The 24,558-nt window shown below is 38.7% G+C and overlaps 2 protein-coding genes across 5 annotated transcripts in view; one reads left to right on the forward strand and one right to left on the reverse strand.

Moving 5' to 3' along the window:
- LOC116958451 (ester hydrolase C11orf54 homolog) overlaps positions 1–3,044 on the reverse strand; it is a 53,223-nt gene extending 50,179 nt beyond the window's left edge. For both annotated transcript variants that reach the window (XM_076058605.1, XM_076058604.1), the window contains exon 1: positions 2,923–3,044. In XM_076058605.1, the coding sequence (XP_075914720.1) occupies positions 2,923–3,001 (79 nt within the window). In that variant the 5' untranslated portion in view covers positions 3,002–3,044. The remainder of the gene's footprint in view (positions 1–2,922) is intronic.
- SRRD (SRR1 domain containing) overlaps positions 2,915–24,558 on the forward strand; it is an 84,414-nt gene continuing 62,770 nt past the window's right edge. The window contains exons 1-2 of one of the 3 annotated variants that reach the window (XM_076058601.1): positions 2,928–3,032; positions 14,110–14,205. In XM_076058601.1, coding sequence (XP_075914716.1) covers positions 14,124–14,205 — 82 coding nt within the window. In that variant the 5' untranslated portion in view covers positions 2,928–3,032; positions 14,110–14,123. Of the gene's footprint in view, positions 3,033–14,109; positions 14,206–24,558 lie in introns of those variants that run through there. The other 2 variants (XM_076058603.1, XM_076058602.1) reach the window with 2 other exon arrangements.

Consider the following 24,558-nt stretch of genomic DNA (forward strand, 5'->3'; position numbering starts at 1 on the left):
AAAGTTACACTAACAATGATGATGTAGTAATAAGTTTATATTATAAAGTTACAGTAACAATGATGAAGTAATAATAAGTTTATATTATAAAGTGACACTAACAATGATGATGTAATAATAAGTTTATAGTATAAAGTTACACTAACAATGATGATGTAATAATAAGTTTATATTATAAAGTTACACTAACAATGATGATGCAGTAATAAGTTTATATTATAAAGTTAGACTAATAATGAAGTAATAAGTTTATATTATAAAGTTACACTAATAATGATGAAGTAATAATAAGTTTATAGTATAAAGTTACACTAACAATGATGAAGTAATAATACGTTTATATTATAAAGTTACAATAACAATGATGTAGTAATAATAAGTTTATATTATAAAGTGACACTAACAATGATGAAGTAATAATACGTTTATATTATAAAGTTACACTAACAATGATGAAGTAATAATAAGTTTATATGATAAAGTGACACTAACAATGATGAAGTAATAATAAGTTTATATTATAAAGTTTCACTAACAATGATGAAGTAATAATAAGTTTATATTATAAAGTTACACTAACAATGATGAAGTAATAATAAGTTTATATTATAAAGTTACAATAACAATGATGATGTAGTAATAAGTTTATATTATAAAGTTACGCTAACAATGATGATGTAGTAATAAGTTTATATTATAAAGTGACACTAACAATGATGATGTAGTAATAAGTTTATATTATAATGTTACAATAACAATGATGAAGTAATAATAAGTTTATATTATAAAGTTACACTAACAATGATGATGAAGTAATAAGTTTATATTATAAAGTTACACAGATAAAGATGAAGTAATAACAAGTTAATATTATAAAGTTACAGTAACAATGATGATGTAGTAATAAGTTTATATTATAATGTTACACTAACAATGATGAAGTAATAATAAGTTTATATTATAAAGTTACAATAACAATGATGTAGTAATAATAAGTTTATATTATAAAGTGACACTAACAATGATGAAGTAATAATACGTTTATATTATAAAGTTACACTAACAATGATGAAGTAATAATAAGTTTATATGATAAAGTGACACTAACAATGATGAAGTAATAATAAGTTTATATTATAAAGTTTCACTAACAATGATGAAGTAATAATAAGTTTATATTATAAAGTTACAATAACAATGATGATGTAGTAATAAGTTTATATTATAAAGTTACACTAACAATGATGATGTAGTAATAAGTTTATATTATAAAGTGACACTAACAATGATGATGTAGTAATAAGTTTATATTATAATGTTACAATAACAATGATGAAGTAATAATAAGTTTATATTATAAAGTTACACTAACAATGATGATGAAGTAATAAGTTTATATTATAAAGTTACACAGATAAAAATGAAGTAATAACAAGTTAATATTATAAAGTTACAGTAACAATGATGATGTAGTAATAAGTTTATATTATAATGTTACACTAACAATGATGAAGTAATAATAAGTTTATATTATAAAGTCACACTAACAATAATGAAGTAATAATAAGTTTATAGTATAAAGTTACACTAACAATGATGAAGTAATAATAAGTTTATATTATAAAGTTACACTAACAATGATGAAGTAATAATAAGTTCATATTATAAAGTGACTAACAATGATGAAGTAATAATACGTTTATATTATAAAGTTACAATAACAATGATGATGTAGTAATAAGTTTATATTATAAAGTTACAATAACAATGATGATGTAGTAATAAGTTTATATTATAAAGTTACACTAACAATGATGAAGTAATAATAAGTTTATATTATAAAGTTACACTAACAATGATGAAGTAATAAGTTTATATTATAAAGTTACACTAACAATGATGAAGTAATAATAAGTTTATAGTATAAAGTTACACTAACAATGATGAAGTAATAATAAGTTTATATTATAAAGTTACACTAACAATGATGATGTAGTAATAAGTTTATACTATAAAGTTACAGTAACAATGATGATGTTGTAATAAGTTTATAGTATAAAGTTACACTAACAATGATGCTGTAATAATAAGTTTATAGTATAAAGTTAGACTAACAATGATGAAGTAATAAGAAGTTTATATTATAAAGTTACACTAACAATGATGATGTAATAATAAGTTTATATTATAAAGTTACACTAACAGTGATGAAGTAATAATAAGTTTATATTATAAAGTTACACTAACAATAATGAAGTAATAAGTTTATATTATAAAGTTACAATAACAATGATGAAGTAATAAGATTATATTATAAAGTTACACTAACAATGATGATGTAGTAATAAGTTTATATTATAAAGTTACACTAACAATGATGTAGTAATAATAAGTTTATATTATAAAGTTTCACTAACAATGATGAAGTAATAATACGTTTATAGTATAAAGTTACACTAACAATGATGATGAAGTAATAAGTTTATATTATAAAGTTACACAGATAAAGATGCCTTAACAATGTAAGCGGTTATTGTACAGTTCGGCCCAATGCGGGCAGTGAGGAGATTTTAAGAATTTAAATGTAACAACAAAATAGCGATAACACCCAAAAATAGCGAGCTATTTACGAACCTACGACTTTACAGCGCCGTTTCAAGTTAATTGGTAACTTTAAAAATGTAATAAAATAACGTTTTTTAAAAAATATATAAAACTAGGCCGCATCGCCTCGCTACGCACCCCCCCTACTTTCCTCGTTCCCCCGCCGCCCTCAAGCAAGGACACCCGGCAACGCGCACAAAGGCCAAGGGGCCTACTCGTCGGTCTCGCGAAAAAATATATATATATTTTTAAAAAGTTAAATTTAAAAAAAGTTAAATCTTTCAACGTTATCGAGTCTAACGAAGGTTAAACAACGACCTTCTCTGAGCTCCTGCAGAGACGGGACGTGAAGTTCCTGCCGCTGGACGTTATCGTAGTCCGCCGGCTCATCCATCATCGCTTCAACGTTGTGGCAATCGGCGGCCACGGTACCACCACCAGCGGAGATGGAGCGGAGAAATTAATTTAGCGATCCATCTCCTGAGAAGATAGAAAATAATGTAGCGATTTATCTCCTCAGGAGATAGATTATCTATATATCTATCTCCTGAGGAGATAGATCGCTAAATTAATCAATGATGAAGTAATAATAATCCTTCCTCTGAGGAGATAGATCGCTAAATTAATTTGACGATCCATCTCCTGAGGAGATAGATTAATGTGATTTATCTCCTGAGGAGATAGATTAATTTAGCGATCCATCTCCTGAGGAGATAGATTAATGTGATTTATCTCCTGAGGAGATAGATTAATTTAGCGATCATCTCCTGAGGAGATAGATTAATGTAGTGATTTATCTCCTGAGGAGATAGATTAATTTAGCGATCCATCTCCTGAGGAGATAGATTAATGTAGTGATTTATCTCCTGAGGAGATAGATTAATGTAGTGATTTATCTCCTGAGGAGATAGATTATCTATATATCTATCTCCTGAGGAGATAGATTAATGTAGTGATTTATCTCCTGAGGAGATAGAGATTAATGTAGTGATTTATCTCCTGAGGAGATAGATTAATGTAGTGATTTATCTCCTGAGGAGATTGTGACTACTTAGAGACCAGGGTGGGGAGAGATCTCCATCCAGCAGCGGAGTGATCCTGACTATTGAGATTCCTAGGTACGGTACCACCCTACAGGAGATGGAGCGGTGAAATTAATTTAGCGATCCATCTCCTGAGGAGATAGAAATTAATTTAGCGATCCATCTCCTGAGGAGATAGATTATCTATATATCCATATCCTGAGGAGATAGATTAATGTAGTGATTTATCTCCTGAGGAGATAGATTAATGTAGTGATTTATCTCCTGAGGAGATAGATTAATGTAGTGATTTATCTCCTGAGGTGATAGATTAATTTAGCGATCCTTCTCCTGAGGAGATGGATTAATGTAGTGATTTATCTCCTGAGGAGATAGATTAATGTAGTGATTTATCTCCTGAGGAGCTAGATTAATTTAGCGATCCTTCTCCTGAGGAGATGGATTAATGTAGTGATTTATCTCCTGAGGAGATAGATTAATGTAGTGATTTATCTCCTGAGGAGATAGATTAATTTAGCGATCCTTCTCCTGAGGAGATGGATTAATGTAGTGATTTATCTCCTGAGGAGATTGATTAATGTAGTGATTTATCTCCTGAGGAGATAGATTAATGTAGTGATTTATCTCCTGAGGAGATAGATTAATTTAGCGATCCTTCTCCTGAGGAGATGGATTAATGTAGTGATTTATCTCCTGAGGAGATAGATTAATGTAGTGATTTATCTCCTGAGGAGATAGATTAATGTAGTGATCCATCTCCTGAGGAGATAGATTAATGTAATGATTTATCTCCTGAGGAGATAGATTAATGTAGTGATTTATCTCCTGAGGAGATAGATTAATGTAGTGATTTATCTCCTGAGGAGATGGTGACTACTTAGTGACCAGGGTGGGGAGATCTCCATCCAGCAGCGGAGTGATCCTGACCATTGAGATTCCTAGGTACGGTACCACCACCTACAGGAGATGGAGCGGAGAAATTAATTTAGCGATCCATCTCCTGAGGAGATAGATTATCTATATATCTCCTGAGGAGATAGATTAATGTAGTGATCCATCTCCTGAGGAGATAGATTAATGTAGTGATCCATCTCCTGAGAAGATAGAAATTAATTTGGTGATTTATCTCTTGAGGAGATAGAAATTAATTTGGTGATTTATCTCTTGAGGAGATAGAAATTAATGTAGTGATTTATCTCCTGAGGAGATAGATTAATGTAGTGATTTATCTTCTGAGGAGATTGTGACTACTTAGAGACCAGGGTGGGGAGAGATCTCCATCCAGCAGCAGAGTGATCCTGACCATTGAGATTCCTAAGTACGGAACCACCACCTACAGGAGATGGAGCGGAGAAATTAATTTAGCGATCCATCTCCTGAGGAGATAGATTAATGTAGTGATCTATCTCCTGAGGAGATAGATTAATGTAGTGATTTATCTCCTGAGGAGATGGATTAATGTAGTGATTTATCTCCTGAGGAGATGGATTAATGTAGTGATTTATCTCCTGAGGAGATAGATTAATGTAGTGATTTATCTCCTGAGGAGATGGATTAATGTAGTGATTTATCTCCTGAGGAGATGGATTAATGTAGTGATTTATCTCCTGAGGAGATAGATTAATGTAGTGATTTATCTCCTGAGGAGATGGATTAATGTAGTGATTTATCTCCTGAGGAGATGGATTAATGTAGTGATTTATCTCCTGAGGAGATTGTGACTACTTAGGGACCAGGAACGAGATCTCCATCCAGCAGCAGAGTGATCCTGGTCAGTGAGATTCCTAGGTACGGTACCACCACTAGAGGAGATGGAGCGGATAAATTAATTTAGCGATCCATCTCCTGAGGAGATAGATTATCTATATATCTATCTCCTGAGGAGATAGATTAATGTAGTGATTTATCTCCTGAGATAGATTATCTATATATCTATCTCCTGAGGAGATAGATTAATGTAGTGATTTATCTCCTGAGGAGATAGATTAATGTAGTGATTTATCTCCTGAGGAGATAGAGATTAATGTAGTGATTTATCTCCTGAGGAGATTGTGACTACTTAGAGACCAGGGTGGGGAGAGATCTCCATCCAGCAGCGGAGTGATCCTGACTATTGAGATTCCTAGGTACGGGACCACCCTACAGGAGATGGAGCGGTGAAATTAATTTAGCGATCCATCTCCTGAGGAGATAGAAATTAATTTAGCGATCCATCTTCTGAGGAGATAGATTATCTATATATCCATCTCCTGAGGAGATAGATTAATGTAGTGATTTATCTCCTGAGGAGATAGATTAATGTAGTGATTTATCTCCTGAGGAGATAGATTAATGTAGTGATTTATCTCCTGAGGTGATAGATTAATTTAGCGATCCTTCTCCTGAGGAGATGGATTAATGTAGTGATTTATCTCCTGAGGAGATAGATTAATGTAGTGATTTATCTCCTGAGGAGATAGATTAATGTAGTGATCTATCTCCTGAGGAGATAGATTAATGTAGTGATTTATCTCCTGAGGAGATAGATTAATGTAGTGATCCATCTCCTGAGGAGATAGATTAATGTAATGATTTATCTCCTGAGGAGATAGATTAATGTAGTGATTTATCTCCTCAGGAGGAGATAGATTAATGTAGTGATTTATCTCCTGAGGAGATAGATTAATGTAGTGATTTATCTCCTGAGGAGATTGTGACTACTTAGAGACCAGGTGGGGAGAGATCTCCATCCAGCAGCGGAGTGATCCTGACCATTGAGATTCCTAGGTACGGTACCACCCTACAGGAGATGGAGCGGAGAAATTAATTTAGCGATCCATCTCCTGAGGAGATAGATTATCTATATATCTCCTGAGGAGATAGATTAATGTAGTGATCCATCTCCTGAGGAGATAGATTAATGTAGTGATCCATCTCCTGAGGAGATAGAAATTAATTTGGTGATTTATCTCTTGAGGAGATAGAAATTAATTTGGTGATTTATCTCTTGAGGAGATAGAAATTAATGCAGTGATTTATCTCCTGAGGAGATAGATTAATGTAGTGATTTATCTCCTGAGGAGATTGTGACTACTTAGAGACCAGGTGGGGAGAGATCTCCATCCAGCAGCGGAGTGATCCTGACCATTGAGATTCCTAGGTACGGTACCACCCTACAGGAGATGGAGCGGTGAAATTAATTTAGCGATCCATCTCCTGAGGAGATAGAAATTAATTTAGCGATCCATCTTCTGAGGAGATAGATTATCTATATATCCATCTCCTGAGGAGATAGATTAATGTAGTGATTTATCTCCTGAGGAGATAGATTAATTTGGTGATTTATCTCCTGAGGAGATAGATTAATGTAGTGATTTATCTCCTGAGGTGATAGATTAATTTAGCGATCCTTCTCCTGAGGAGATGGATTAATGTAGTGATTTATCTCCTGAGGAGATAGATTAATGTAGTGATTTATCTCCTGAGGAGATAGATTAATGTAGTGATTTATCTCCTGAGGAGCTAGATTAATGTAGTGATTTATCTCCTGAGGAGATAGATTAATTTAGCGATCCATCTCCTCAGGAGATAGAAATTAATTTAGCGATTTATCTCCTGAGGAGATAGATTAATGTAGTGATCCATCTCCTGAGGAGATAGATTAATGTAGTGATCCATCTCCTGAGGAGATAGATTAATGTAGTGATCTATCTCCTGAGGAGATAGATTAATGTAGTGATTTATCTCCTGAGGAGATAGATTAATGTAGTGATTTATCTCCTCAGGAGGAGATAGATTAATGTAGTGATTTATCTCCTGAGGAGATAGATTAATGTAGTGATTTATCTCCTGAGGAGATTGTGACTACTTAGAGACCAGGTGGGGAGAGATCTCCATCCAGCAGCGGAGTGATCCTGACCATTGAGATTCCTAGGTACGGTACCACCCTACAGGAGATGGAGCGGAGAAATTAATTTAGCGATCCATCTCCTGAGGAGATAGATTATCTATATATCTCCTGAGGAGATAGATTAATGTAGTGATCCATCTCCTGAGGAGATAGATTAATGTAGTGATCCATCTCCTGAGGAGATAGAAATTAATTTGGTGATTTATCTCTTGAGGAGATAGAAATTAATTTGGTGATTTATCTCTTGAGGAGATAGAAATTAATGCAGTGATTTATCTCCTGAGGAGATAGATTAATGTAGTGATTTATCTCCTGAGGAGATTGTGACTACTTAGAGACCAGGGTGGGGAGAGATCTCCATCCAGCAGCGGAGTGATCCTGACCATTGAGATTCCTAGGTACGGTACCACCACCTACAGGAGATGGAGCGGAGAAATTAATTTAGCGATCCATCTCCTGAGGAGATAGATTATCTATATATCTCCTGAGGAGATAGATTAATGTAGTGATCCATCTCCTGAGGAGATAGATTAATGTAGTGATCCATCTCCTGAGAAGATAGAAATTAATTTGGTGATTTATCTCTTGAGGAGATAGAAATTAATTTGGTGATTTATCTCTTGAGGAGATAGAAATTAATGTAGTGATTTATCTCCTGAGGAGATAGATTAATGTAGTGATTTATCTTCTGAGGAGATTGTGACTACTTAGAGACCAGGGTGGGGAGAGATCTCCATCCAGCAGCAGAGTGATCCTGACCATTGAGATTCCTAAGTACGGAACCACCACTACAGGAGATGGAGCGGAGAAATTAATTTAGCGATCCATCTCCTGAGGAGATAGATTAATGTAGTGATCTATCTCCTGAGGAGATAGATTAATGTAGTGATTTATCTCCTGAGGAGATGGATTAATGTAGTGATTTATCTCCTGAGGAGATAGATTAATGTAGTGATTTATCTCCTGAGGTGATAGATTAATTTAGCGATCCTTCTCCTGAGGAGATGGATTAATGTAGTGATTTATCTCCTGAGGAGATAGATTAATGTAGTGATTTATCTCCTGAGGAGATAGATTAATGTAGTGATTTATCTCCTGAGGAGATAGATTAATGTAGTGATTTATCTCCTGAGGAGCTAGATTAATGTAGTGATTTATCTCCTGAGGAGATAGATTAATTTAGCGATCCATCTCCTCAGGAGATAGAAATGAATTTAGCGATTTATCTCCTCAGGAGATAGATTAATGTAGTGATCCATCTCCTGAGGAGATAGATTAATGTAGTGATTTATCTCCTGAGGAGCTAGATTAATGTAGTGATTTATCTCCTGAGGAGATAGATTAATGTAGTGATCCATCTCCTGAGGAGATAGATTAATGTAATGATTTATCTCCTGAGGAGATAGATTAATGTAGTGATTTATCTCCTGAGGAGATGGTGACTACTTAGTGACCAGGGTGGGGAGATCTCCATCCAGCAGCGGAGTGATCCTGACCATTGAGATTCCTAGGTACGGTACCACCCTACAGGAGATGGAGCGGAGAAATTAATTTAGCGATCCATCTCCTGAGGAGATAGATTATCTATATATCTCCTGAGGAGATAGATTAATGTAGTGATCCATCTCCTGAGGAGATAGATTAATGTAGTGATCCATCTCCTGAGGAGATAGAAATTAATTTGGTGATTTATCTCTTGAGGAGATAGAAATTAATGTAGTGATTTATCTCCTGAGGAGATAGATTAATGTAGTGATTTATCTTCTGAGGAGATTGTGACTACTTAGAGACCAGGGTGGGGAGAGATCTCCATCCAGCAGCAGAGTGATCCTGACCATTGAGATTCCTAAGTACGGAACCACCACCTACAGGAGATGGAGCGGAGAAATTAATTTAGCGATCCATCTCCTGAGGAGATAGATTAATGTAGTGATCTATCTCCTGAGGAGATAGATTAATGTAGTGATTTATCTCCTGAGGAGATGGATTAATGTAGTGATTTATCTCCTGAGGAGATGGATTAATGTAGTGATTTATCTCCTGAGGAGATTGTGACTACTTAGGGACCAGGAACGAGATCTCCATCCAGCAGCAGAGTGATCCTGGTCAGTGAGTGAGATTCCTAGGTACGGTACCACCACTAGAGGAGATGGAGCGGAGAAATTAATTTAGCGATCCATCTCCTGAGGAGATAGATCGCTAAATTAATCAATGATGAAGTAATAATAATCCATCCTCTGAGGAGATAGATCGCTAAATTAATTTGACGATGGATCTCTTGAGGAGATGGATCTCTTGAGGAGATGGATCTCTTGAGGAGATCGATCTCTTGAGGAGATGGTGACTACTTAGAGACCAGGTGGGGAGAGATCTCCATCCAGCAGCGGAGTGATCCTGACCATTGAGATTCCTAGGTACGGTACCACCCTACAGGAGATGGAGCGGAGAAATTAATTTAGCGATCCATCTCCTGAGGAGATAGATTATCTATATATCTCCTGAGGAGATAGATTAATGTAGTGATCCATCTCCTGAGGAGATAGATTAATGTAGTGATCCATCTCCTGAGGAGATAGAAATTAATTTGGTGATTTATCTCTTGAGGAGATAGAAATTAATTTGGTGATTTATCTCTTGAGGAGATAGAAATTAATGCAGTGATTTATCTCCTGAGGAGATAGATTAATGTAGTGATTTATCTCCTGAGGAGATTGTGACTACTTAGAGACCAGGGTGGGGAGAGATCTCCATCCAGCAGCGGAGTGATCCTGACCATTGAGATTCCTAGGTACGGTACCACCACCTACAGGAGATGGAGCGGAGAAATTAATTTAGCGATCCATCTCCTGAGGAGATAGATTATCTATATATCTCCTGAGGAGATAGATTAATGTAGTGATCCATCTCCTGAGGAGATAGATTAATGTAGTGATCCATCTCCTGAGAAGATAGAAATTAATTTGGTGATTTATCTCTTGAGGAGATAGAAATTAATTTGGTGATTTATCTCTTGAGGAGATAGAAATTAATGTAGTGATTTATCTCCTGAGGAGATAGATTAATGTAGTGATTTATCTTCTGAGGAGATTGTGACTACTTAGAGACCAGGGTGGGGAGAGATCTCCATCCAGCAGCAGAGTGATCCTGACCATTGAGATTCCTAAGTACGGAACCACCACCTACAGGAGATGGAGCGGAGAAATTAATTTAGCGATCCATCTCCTGAGGAGATAGATTAATGTAGTGATCTATCTCCTGAGGAGATAGATTAATGTAGTGATTTATCTCCTGAGGAGATGGATTAATGTAGTGATTTATCTCCTGAGGAGATGGATTAATGTAGTGATTTATCTCCTGAGGAGATTGTGACTACTTAGGGACCAGGAACGAGATCTCCATCCAGCAGCAGAGTGATCCTGGTCAGTGAGTGAGATTCCTAGGTACGGTACCACCACTAGAGGAGATGGAGCGGAGAAATTAATTTAGCGATCCATCTCCTGAGGAGATAGATCGCTAAATTAATCAATGATGAAGTAATAATAATCCATCCTCTGAGGAGATAGATCGCTAAATTAATTTGACGATGGATCTCTTGAGGAGATGGATCTCTTGAGGAGATGGATCTCTTGAGGAGATCGATCTCTTGAGGAGATGGTGACTACTTAGAGACCAGGTGGGGAGAGATCTCCATCCAGCAGCGGAGTGATCCTGACCATTGAGATTCCTAGGTACGGTACCACCCTACAGGAGATGGAGCGGAGAAATTAATTTAGCGATCCATCTCCTGAGGAGATAGATTATCTATATATCTCCTGAGGATATAGATTAATGTAGTGATCCATCTCCTGAGGAGATAGATTAATGTAGTGATCCATCTCCTGAGGAGATAGAAATTAATTTGGTGATTTATCTCTTGAGGAGATAGAAATTAATTTGGTGATTTATCTCTTGAGGAGATAGAAATTAATGTAGTGATTTATCTCCTGAGGAGATAGATTAATGTAGTGATTTATCTTCTGAGGAGATTGTGACTACTTAGAGACCAGGGTGGGGAGAGATCTCCATCCAGCAGCAGAGTGATCCTGACCATTGAGATTCCTAAGTACGGAACCACCACCTACAGGAGATGGAGCGGAGAAATTAATTTAGCGATCCATCTCCTGAGGAGATAGATTAATGTAGTGATCTATCTCCTGAGGAGATAGATTAATGTAGTGATTTATATCCTGAGGAGATGGATTAATGTAGTGATTTATCTCCTGAGGAGATGGATTAATGTAGTGATTTATCTCCTGAGGAGATTGTGACTACTTAGGGACCAGGAACGAGATCTCCATCCAGCAGCAGAGTGATCCTGGTCAGTGAGATTCCTAGGTACGGTACCACCACTAGAGGAGATGGAGCGGAGAAATTAATTTAGCGATCCATCTCCTGAGGAGATAGATCGCTAAATTAATCAATGATGAAGTAATAATAATCCATCCTCTGAGGAGATAGATCGCTAAATTAATTTGACGATGGATCTCTTGAGGAGATGGATCTCTTGAGGAGATGGATCTCTTGAGGAGATTGTGACTACTTAGAGACCAGGTGGGGAGAGATCTCCATCCAGCAGCGGAGTGATCCTGACCATTGAGATTCCTAGGTACGGTACCACCTACAGGAGATGGAGCGGAGAAATTAATTTAGCGATCCATCTCCTGAGGAGATAGATTATCTATATATCTCCTGAGGAGATAGATTAATGTAGTGATCCATCTCCTGAGGAGATAGATTAATGTAGTGATCCATCTCCTGAGGAGATAGAAATTAATTTGGTGATTTATCTCTTGAGGAGATAGAAATTAATTTGGTGATTTATCTCTTGAGGAGATAGAAATTAATGTAGTGATTTATCTCCTGAGGAGATAGATTAATGTAGTGATTTATCTCCTGAGATAGATTAATGTAGTGATCTATCTCCTGAGGAGATGGTGACTACTTAGAGACCAGGGTGGGGAGAGATCTCCATCCAGCAGCGGAGTGATCCTGACCATTGAGATTCCTAGGTACGGTACCACCACCTACAGGAGATGGAGCGGAGAAATTAATTTAGCGATCCATCTCCTGAGGAGATAGATTATCTATATATCTATCTCCTGAGGAGATAGATTAATGTAGTGATTTATCTCCTGAGGAGATAGATTAATGCAGTGATTTATCTCCTGAGGAGATAGATTGATGTAGTGATTTATCTCCTCAGGAGGAGATAGATTAATGTAGTGATTTATCTCCTGAGGAGATTGTGACTACTTAGGGACCAGGAACGAGATCTCCATCCAGCAGCAGAGTGATCCTGGTCAGTGAGATTCCTAGGTACGGTACCACCACCTACAGAAGATGGAGCGGTGAAATTAATTTGGCGATCCATCTCCTGAGGAGATAGATTATCTATATATCTATCTCCTGAGGAGATAGATTAATGTAGTGATTTATCTCCTGAGATAGATTAATGTAGTGATCTATCTCCTGAGGAGATGTATTAATTTAGTGATTTATCTCCTGAGGAGATAGATTAATGTAGTGATCTATCTCCTGAGGAGATAGATTAATGTAGTGATTTATCTCCTGAGGAGATAGATTAATGTAATGATTTATCTCCTGAGGAGATGTATTAATTTAGTGATTTATCTCCTGAGATAGATTAATGTAGTGATCTATCTCCTGAGATGGATTAATTTAGTGATTTATCTCCTGAGGAGATAGATTAATGTAATGATTTATCTCCTGAGGAGATAGATAAATGTAGTGATTTATCTCCTGAGGAGATGGTGACTACTTAGTGACCAGGGTGGGGAGATCTCCATCCAGCAGCGGAGTGATCCTGGTCAGTGGTCGTGCTTAGAGTTTGCAGAAGTACCTCGTGAATTTTTATTCACACTCAGTAGAATAATCACACTTTAGTGGTGGTGGTGGTAGTGGTTGTGTTGGTTGTGGTGGTGATGGTGGTGGTTGTGTTGGTGGTGATGGTGGTGGTGGTGGTTGTGTTGGTGGTGATGGTGGTGGTGATGGTGGTGGTTGTGATGGTGGTGGTTGTGTTGGTGGTGATGGTGGTGGTGGTGGTTGTGTTGGTGGTGATGGTGGTGGTGATGGTGGTGGTGATGGTGGTGGTTGTGTTGGTGGTGGTGGTGGTGGTTGTGTTGGTGGTGATGGTGGTGGTGATGGTGGTGGTGATGGTGGTGGTTGTGTTGGTGGTGATGGTGGTGGTGGTGGTTGTGTTGGTGGTGATGGTGGTGGTGATGGTGGTGGTGATGGTGGTGGTTGTGTTGGTGGTGGTGGTGGTTGTGTTGGTGGTGATGGTGGTGGTGATGGTGGTGGTTGTGTTGGTGGTGGTGGTGGTTGTGTTGGTGGTGATGGTGGTGGTGGTGTTGGCACTGCTGTCCCACCACGCCCCCACCCCTCCCCCCACCACTCCCCTCCACCCTACCCCTCCCCCCACCCCTCCCCCCACCCCTCCCCCCACCCCCCACCACTCCCCTCCCACTCCACCCCTCCCCCCACCCCACCCCCCACCACTCCCCCCACGTGTCCCAGATTTCGCACTGCGCATGCGCGCGCCGCTGCCACCGCACGGGCCTCTGAGATCGCCGCCTTCCCGGGACTCCCCTAGGTCGACTCAGCCTCGAATTAGTAAACACCACGCACACACTAACACACACACTTATACACACACACACTTACACACACTTATACACACTTACACACACACACACTTACACACACACTCACACACTAACACACACTTACACACTAACACACACTTACACACACTTACACACTAACACACTATACACACACTTACACACACACTAACACACTTATACACTTACACACTAACACACTAACACACTTACACACACTTACACACTAACACACACACTTACACACACACTAACACACTTACACACTTATACACTTACACACACACTTATACACTTACACACTTACACACACACACTTACACACACACTTACACACACACACTTACACACACACTTACACACTAACACACTTACACACTAACACACACACACTTACACACTAACACACTTATACACACTTACACACACACACTTACACACACTAACACACACACTTATACACACACACACTTACACACACACTTATACACACTTACACACACACACACTTACACACTAACACACACACACTTACACACTAACACACTTATACACACTTACACACACACACTTACACACACTAACACACACTTACACACTAACACACACACTTACACTAACACACACACACACTTACACACTTACACACTAACACACACTAACACACACTTACACACTAACACACTAACACACACTTACACACACTAACACACACACACACTAACACACACTTACACACTAACACACACTTACACACACACACTAACACACACTTACACACTTACACACACACACTAACACACACTTACACACTTACACACACTTACACACTAACACACACTAACACACACTTACACACTAACACACACTTACACACACACTTACACACACACACTAACACACACACACTTACACACTAACACACTAACACACTTATACACACACTTACACACACACTAACACACTTATACACTTACACACTAACACACACACACTTACACACTTACACACTAACACACTTACACACACTTACACACACACTAACACACTTACACACTTATACACTTACACACACACTTATACACTTACACACACACTAACACACACTTACACATACACTTACACACTAACACACACTTACACACTAACACACACTTACACACTAACACACTAACACACACACACTTACACACACACTTACACACACTTACACACTAACACACTTACACTAACACACACACACTTACACACTAACACACACTAACACACACTTACACACACACTTACACACACTTACACACTAACACACTTACACTAACACACACACACTTACACACACACTTACACACTAACACATTAACACACACACTTACACACAAACACACACACACCACACACACACTTACACACTAACACACACACTTACACACACACTTACACACTAACACACACTTACACACTAACACACACGTACACACACACACTTACACACTAACACACACTTACACACACTTACACACACACTTATACACTAACACACACTTACACACTAACACACTAACACACACACACACTTACACACACACACACACTTACACACTAACACACACTTACACTAACACACACTAACACACACTTACACACTAACACACACACACACACACACTAACACACACTTACACACACTTACACACTAACACACACTTACACACACTTACACACACACTAACACACTAACACACACTTACACACACTTACACTTACACACACTAACACACACTTACACACTAACACACTAACACACACACACTTACACACACTTACACACTAACACGCACACTTACACACTAACACACACACTTACACACACACACACACACTAACACACTTATACACTAACAATACACTAACACACACACACACTTACACACACTTACACACTAACACGCACACTTACACACTAACACACACACTTACACACTAACACACTTACACACACACTTACACACACTTACACACTAACACACACACACTAACACAAACTTACACACACTTACACACTAACACACTAACACACACTTACACACACTTACACACACACTAACACACTAACACACACTTACACACACTTACACTTACACACACTAACACACACTTACACACTAACACACTAACACACACTAACACACACACACTTACACACACTTACACACTAACACGCACACTTACACACTAACACACACACTTACACACTAACACACTTACACACACACTTACACACTAACACACTTATACACTAACAATACACTAACACACACACTTACACACACTTACACACTAACACACTTACACACTTACACACTAACAATACACTAACACTTACACACTAACACACACACTTACACACTAACACTTACACACTAACACACTTACACACACTTACACACACTTACACACACTTACACACTAACACACTAACACACTAACACACACTTACACACACTTACACACACTTACACACACTTACACACACACTAACAAACTTATACACTTACACACTAACACACACACACTTACACACTAACACACACACTTACACACTAACACACACACTTACACACTAACACACTTACACACACTTACACACACACACTAACACACACACACTAACACACACACACTTACACACTAACACACACTTACACACTTACACACACTTACACACACTTACACACACTTACACACACTTACACACACACTAACACACACTAACACACACTAACACACACTAACACACTAACAAAGACAAAGATCCCCCATATAGCCTGTAACAGACTGTAGGGGCAAGTGCTGTTAGCGAGCACCTATGAAGGCCGGAACGGTACACGAGGGGGTGGGTGGCCAGCACCACGCCCGACCGCCTTTGTCTCCCTAGTGGCGATGTTTACACACCGCACCAGGTACTCATTTGAGGCTGAGTCGACCTAGGGGAGGCCCGGGACCGGTTCAGATAATCGTCACTGGTGTTGGCCGTGAGCGGGAATCGAACCCAGGTCGCCAGGTTCATAGCGCAGCGCGCTAACCACTACACTACCGCTCCCCACTAACACACACTTACACACACGCACACACTTACACACTTACACACACTTACACACTAACACACTTACACACTAACACACTTACACACTAACACACACACACTTACACACTAACACACTTACACACTAACACACTTACACACTAACACACACACACTTACACACTAACACACACTTACACACACTTACACACTAACACACTTACACACTAACACACTTACACACTAACACACACACACTTACACACTAACACACACTTACACACACTAACACACACACTTACACACACACTAACACACACTTACACACACACTTACACACTAACACACACTTACACACACACACTTACACACACTTACACACACACTAACACACACTTACACACTAACACACACTTACACACACTTACACACACACTAACACACACTTACACACACACACTTACACACACACTTACACACACACTAACACACACTTACACACACACACTTACACACTAACACACACTTACACACTTACACACTAACACACTCTTACACTAACACACACACTAACACACACACTTACACACACTAACACACTAACACACTTACACACACTAACACACTTACACACACTTACACACACACTAACACACTTACACACCAACACACACACACACTAACACACACACTTACACACACACTAACACACACACTAACACACACACACTTACACACTAACACACACACTTACACACACACTTACACACTAACACACTTACACACTAACACACACACACACACTTACACACACTAACACACTAACACACACTAACACTTACACACACATACACACACACTTACACACTTACGCACACACTTACACACTAACACACACACTAACACACTTACACACACTTACACACTAACACACACACTTACACACACACTTACACACACACTTACACACACTTACACACTTACACACACTTACACACTTACACACTAACACACACACTAACACACACTTACACACACACTAACACACACACACTTACACACACTTACACACTTACACACTAACACACACACTTACACTTACACACACTAACACACACTTACACACTAACACACTAACACACACACTTATACACACTTACACACACAAACACACACACTTACACACTTACACACACACTAACACACTAACACACTTACACATACTTACACACTAACACACACACTAACACACTTACACACTAACACACTTACACACTAACACACACACACTTACACTAACACACACACACTTACACTAACACACACACACTTACACACACACACTAACACATACTTACACACTAACACTTACACTAACACACACACTTACACACACTTACACACTAACACACACTTACACACTTACACACACACTTACACACACTTACACACACTAACACACTAACACACACTAACACACACTTACACACTAACACACTAACACACACTAACACACACACACTTACACACTTACACACACACTTATACACACTTACACACACACTTACACACTAACACACACACTTACACTAACACACACACACTTACACACTAACACACACACTTACACACACACACACTTACACACTAACACACACTTACACACACTTACACACTAACACACACACACTAACACACACACACACACACTTACACACTAACACACACTAACACACTAACACACACTAACACACACACTTACACACTAACACACACACACTTACACACTAACACACTTACACACTAACACACACACTAACACACACTTACACACACTTACACACACTTACACACTAACACACTTACACACTAACACACACACTTACACACACACTAACACACTTACACACACTTACACACTAACACACACTTACACACACACACTTACACACACACTTACACACACACTAACACACACTAACACACACTTACACACACACTTACACACACACTAACAATACACTAACACACACACACACTTACACACACTTACACACTAACACACTTACACACTAACACACACTAACACACACACTTACACACACTTACACTTACACACACTAACACACACTTACACACTAACACACTAACACACACACACTTACACACACTTACACACTAACACGCACACTTACACACTAACACACACACTTACACACTAACACACTTACACACACTTACACACACTTATACACTTACACACTAACACACACACACTTACACACTAACACACACACTTACACACTAACACTTACACACTAACACACTTACACACACTTACACACACACTTACACACTTACACACTAACACACACACTTACACACACACTTACACACACACTTACACACACACTAACACACACACACTTACACACTAACACACACTTACACACTTACACACTAACACACACTTACACACACACTAACACACTTACACACTAACACACTAACACACACTTACACACACGCACACACTTACACACTTACACACACTTACACACTAACACACTTACACACTAACACACTTACACACTAACACACACACACTTACACACTAACACACACTTACACACACTAACACACACACTTACACACACACTTACACACTAACACACACTTACACACACACACTTACACACTAACACACACTTACACACACTAACACACACACTTACACACACACTAACACACACTTACACACACACTTACACACTAACACACACTTACACACACACACTTACACACACTTACACACACACTAACACACACTTACACACTAACACACACACACACACTTACACACACTAACACACTAACACACACTAACACTTACACACACATACACACACACTTACACACTTACGCACACACTTACACACTAACACACACACTAACACACTTACACACACTTACACACTAACACACACACTTACACACACACTTACACACACACTTACACACACTTACACACTTACACACACTTACACACTTACACACTAACACACACACTAACACACACTTACACACACACTAACACACACACACTTACACACACTTACACACTTACACACTAACACACACACTTACACTTACACACACTAACACACACTTACACACTAACACACTAACACACACACACTTACACACTAACACACTTACACACTAACACACTTACACACTAACACACACACACTTACACACTAACACACACTTACACACACTTACACACTAACACACTTACACACTAACACACTTACACACTAACACACACACACTTACACACTAACACACACTTACACACACTAACACACACACTTACACACACACTAACACACACTTACACACACACTTACACACTAACACACACTTACACACACACACTTACACACACTTACACACACACTAACACACACTTACACACTAACACACACTTACACACACTTACACACACACTAACACACACTTACACACACACACTTACACACACACTTACACACACACTAACACACACTTACACACACACACTTACACACTAACACACACTTACACACTTACACACTAACACACTCTTACACTAACACACACACTAACACACACACTTACACACACTAACACACTAACACACTTACACACACTAACACACTTACACACACTTACACACACACTAACACACTTACACACCAACACACACACACACTAACACACACACTTACACACACACTAACACACACACTAACACACACACACTTACACACTAACACACACACTTACACACACACTTACACACTAACACACTTACACACTAACACACACACACACACTTACACACACTAACACACTAACACACACTAACACTTACACACACATACACACACACTTACACACTTACGCACACACTTACACACTAACACACACACTAACACACTTACACACACTTACACACTAACACACACACTTACACACACACTTACACACACACTTACACACACTTACACACTTACACACACTTACACACTTACACACTAACACACACACTAACACACACTTACACACACACTAACACACACACACTTACACACACTTACACACTTACACACTAACACACACACTTACACTTACACACACTAACACACACTTACACACTAACACACTAACACACACACTTATACACACTTACACACACAAACACACACACTTACACACTTACACACACACTAACACACTAACACACTTACACATACTTACACACTAACACACACACTAACACACTTACACACTAACACACTTACACACTAACACACACACACTTACACTAACACACACACACTTACACTAACACACACACACTTACACACACACACTAACACATACTTACACACTAACACTTACACTAACACACACACTTACACACACTTACACACTAACACACACTTACACACTTACACACACACTTACACACACTTACACACACTAACACACTAACACACACTAACACACACTTACACACTAACACACTAACACACACTAACACACACACACTTACACACTTACACACACACTTATACACACTTACACACACACTTACACACTAACACACACACTTACACTAACACACACACACTTACACACTAACACACACACTTACACACACACACACTTACACACACTACAACTACCTACAACACACTACACACTTACACACACTACACACACACTTACACACACACACTTACACACACACTTACACACACACTAACACACTACTAACACACACTTACACCACACACTTACACACACACTCACTTACACACACTTACACACTAACACACACTTACACACACACACTTACACACACACTTACACACACACTAACACACACTAACACACACTTACACACACACTTACACACACACTAACAATACACTAACACACACACACACTTACACACACTTACACACTAACACACTTACACACTAACACACACTAACACACACACTTACACACACTTACACTTACACACACTAACACACACTTACACACTAACACACTAACACACACACACTTACACACACTTACACACTAACACGCACACTTACACACTAACACACACACTTACACACTAACACACTTACACACACTTACACACACTTATACACTTACACACTAACACACACACTTACACACTAACACACACACTTACACACTAACACTTACACACTAACACACTTACACACACTTACACACACACTTACACACTTACACACTAACACACACACTTACACACACACTTACACACACACTTACACACACACTAACACACACACACTTACACACTAACACACACTTACACACTTACACACTAACACACACTTACACACACACTAACACACTTACACACTAACACACTAACACACACTTACACACACGCACACACTTACACACTTACACACACTTACACACTAACACACTTACACACTAACACACTTACACACTAACACACACACACTTACACACTAACACACACTTACACACACTAACACACACACTTACACACACACTTACACACTAACACACACTTACACACACACACTTACACACTAACACACACTTACACACACTAACACACACACTTACACACACACTAACACACACTTACACACACACTTACACACTAACACACACTTACACACACACACTTACACACACTTACACACACACTAACACACACTTACACACTAACACACACTTACACACACTTACACACACACTAACACACACTTACACACACACACTTACACACACACTTACACACACACTAACACACACTTACACACACACACTTACACACTAACACACACTTACACACTTACACACTAACACACTCTTACACTAACACACACACTAACACACACACTTACACACACTAACACACTAACACACTTACACACACTAACACACTTACACACACTTACACACACACTAACACACTTACACACCAACACACACACACACTAACACACACACTTACACACACACTAACACACACACTAACACACACACACTTACACACTAACACACACACTTACACACACACTTACACACTAACACACTTACACACTAACACACACACACACTACACACACTAACACACTAACACACACTAACACTTACACACACATACACACACACTTACACACGCACACACTTACACACTAACACACACACTAACACACTTACACACACTTACACACTAACACACACACTTACACACACACTTACACACACACTTACACACACTTACACACTTACACACACTTACACACTAACACACACACTAACACACACTTACACACACTTACACACACTAACACACTAACACACACTAACACACACTTACACACTAACACACTAACACACACTAACACACACACACTTACACACTTACACACACACTTATACACACTTACACACACACTTACACACTAACACACACACTTACACTAACACACACACACTTACACACTAACACACACACTTACACACACACACACTTACACACTAACACACACTTACACACACTTACACACTAACACACACACACTAACACACACACTTACACACACACTTACACACTAACACACACTAACACACTAACACACACTAACACACACACTTACACACTAACACACACACACTTACACACTAACACACTTACACACTAACACACACACTAACACACACTTACACACACTTACACACACTTACACACTAACACACTTACACACTAACACACACACTTACACACACACTAACACACTTACACACACTTACACACTAACACACACTTACACACACACACTTACACACACACTTACACACACACTAACACACACTAACACACACTTACACACACACTTACACACACACTAACAATACACTAACACACACACACACTTACACACACTTACACACTAACACACTTACACACTAACACACACTAACACACACACTTACACACACTTACACTTACACTTACACACACACTAACAATACACTAACACACACACACACTTACACACACTTACACACTAACACACTTACACACTAACACACACTAACACACACACTTACACACACTTACACTTACACACACTAACACACACTTACACACTAACACACTAACACACACTAACACACACA

This window comes from Petromyzon marinus (genome assembly GCF_048934315.1).
Source record: "Petromyzon marinus isolate PM22_M1 ecotype Great Lakes invasive population chromosome 77 unlocalized genomic scaffold, UKy_Petmar_22M1.pri1.0 chr77_unloc.2, whole genome shotgun sequence".
Taxonomy (NCBI): Eukaryota; Metazoa; Chordata; class Hyperoartia; order Petromyzontiformes; family Petromyzontidae; genus Petromyzon; species Petromyzon marinus.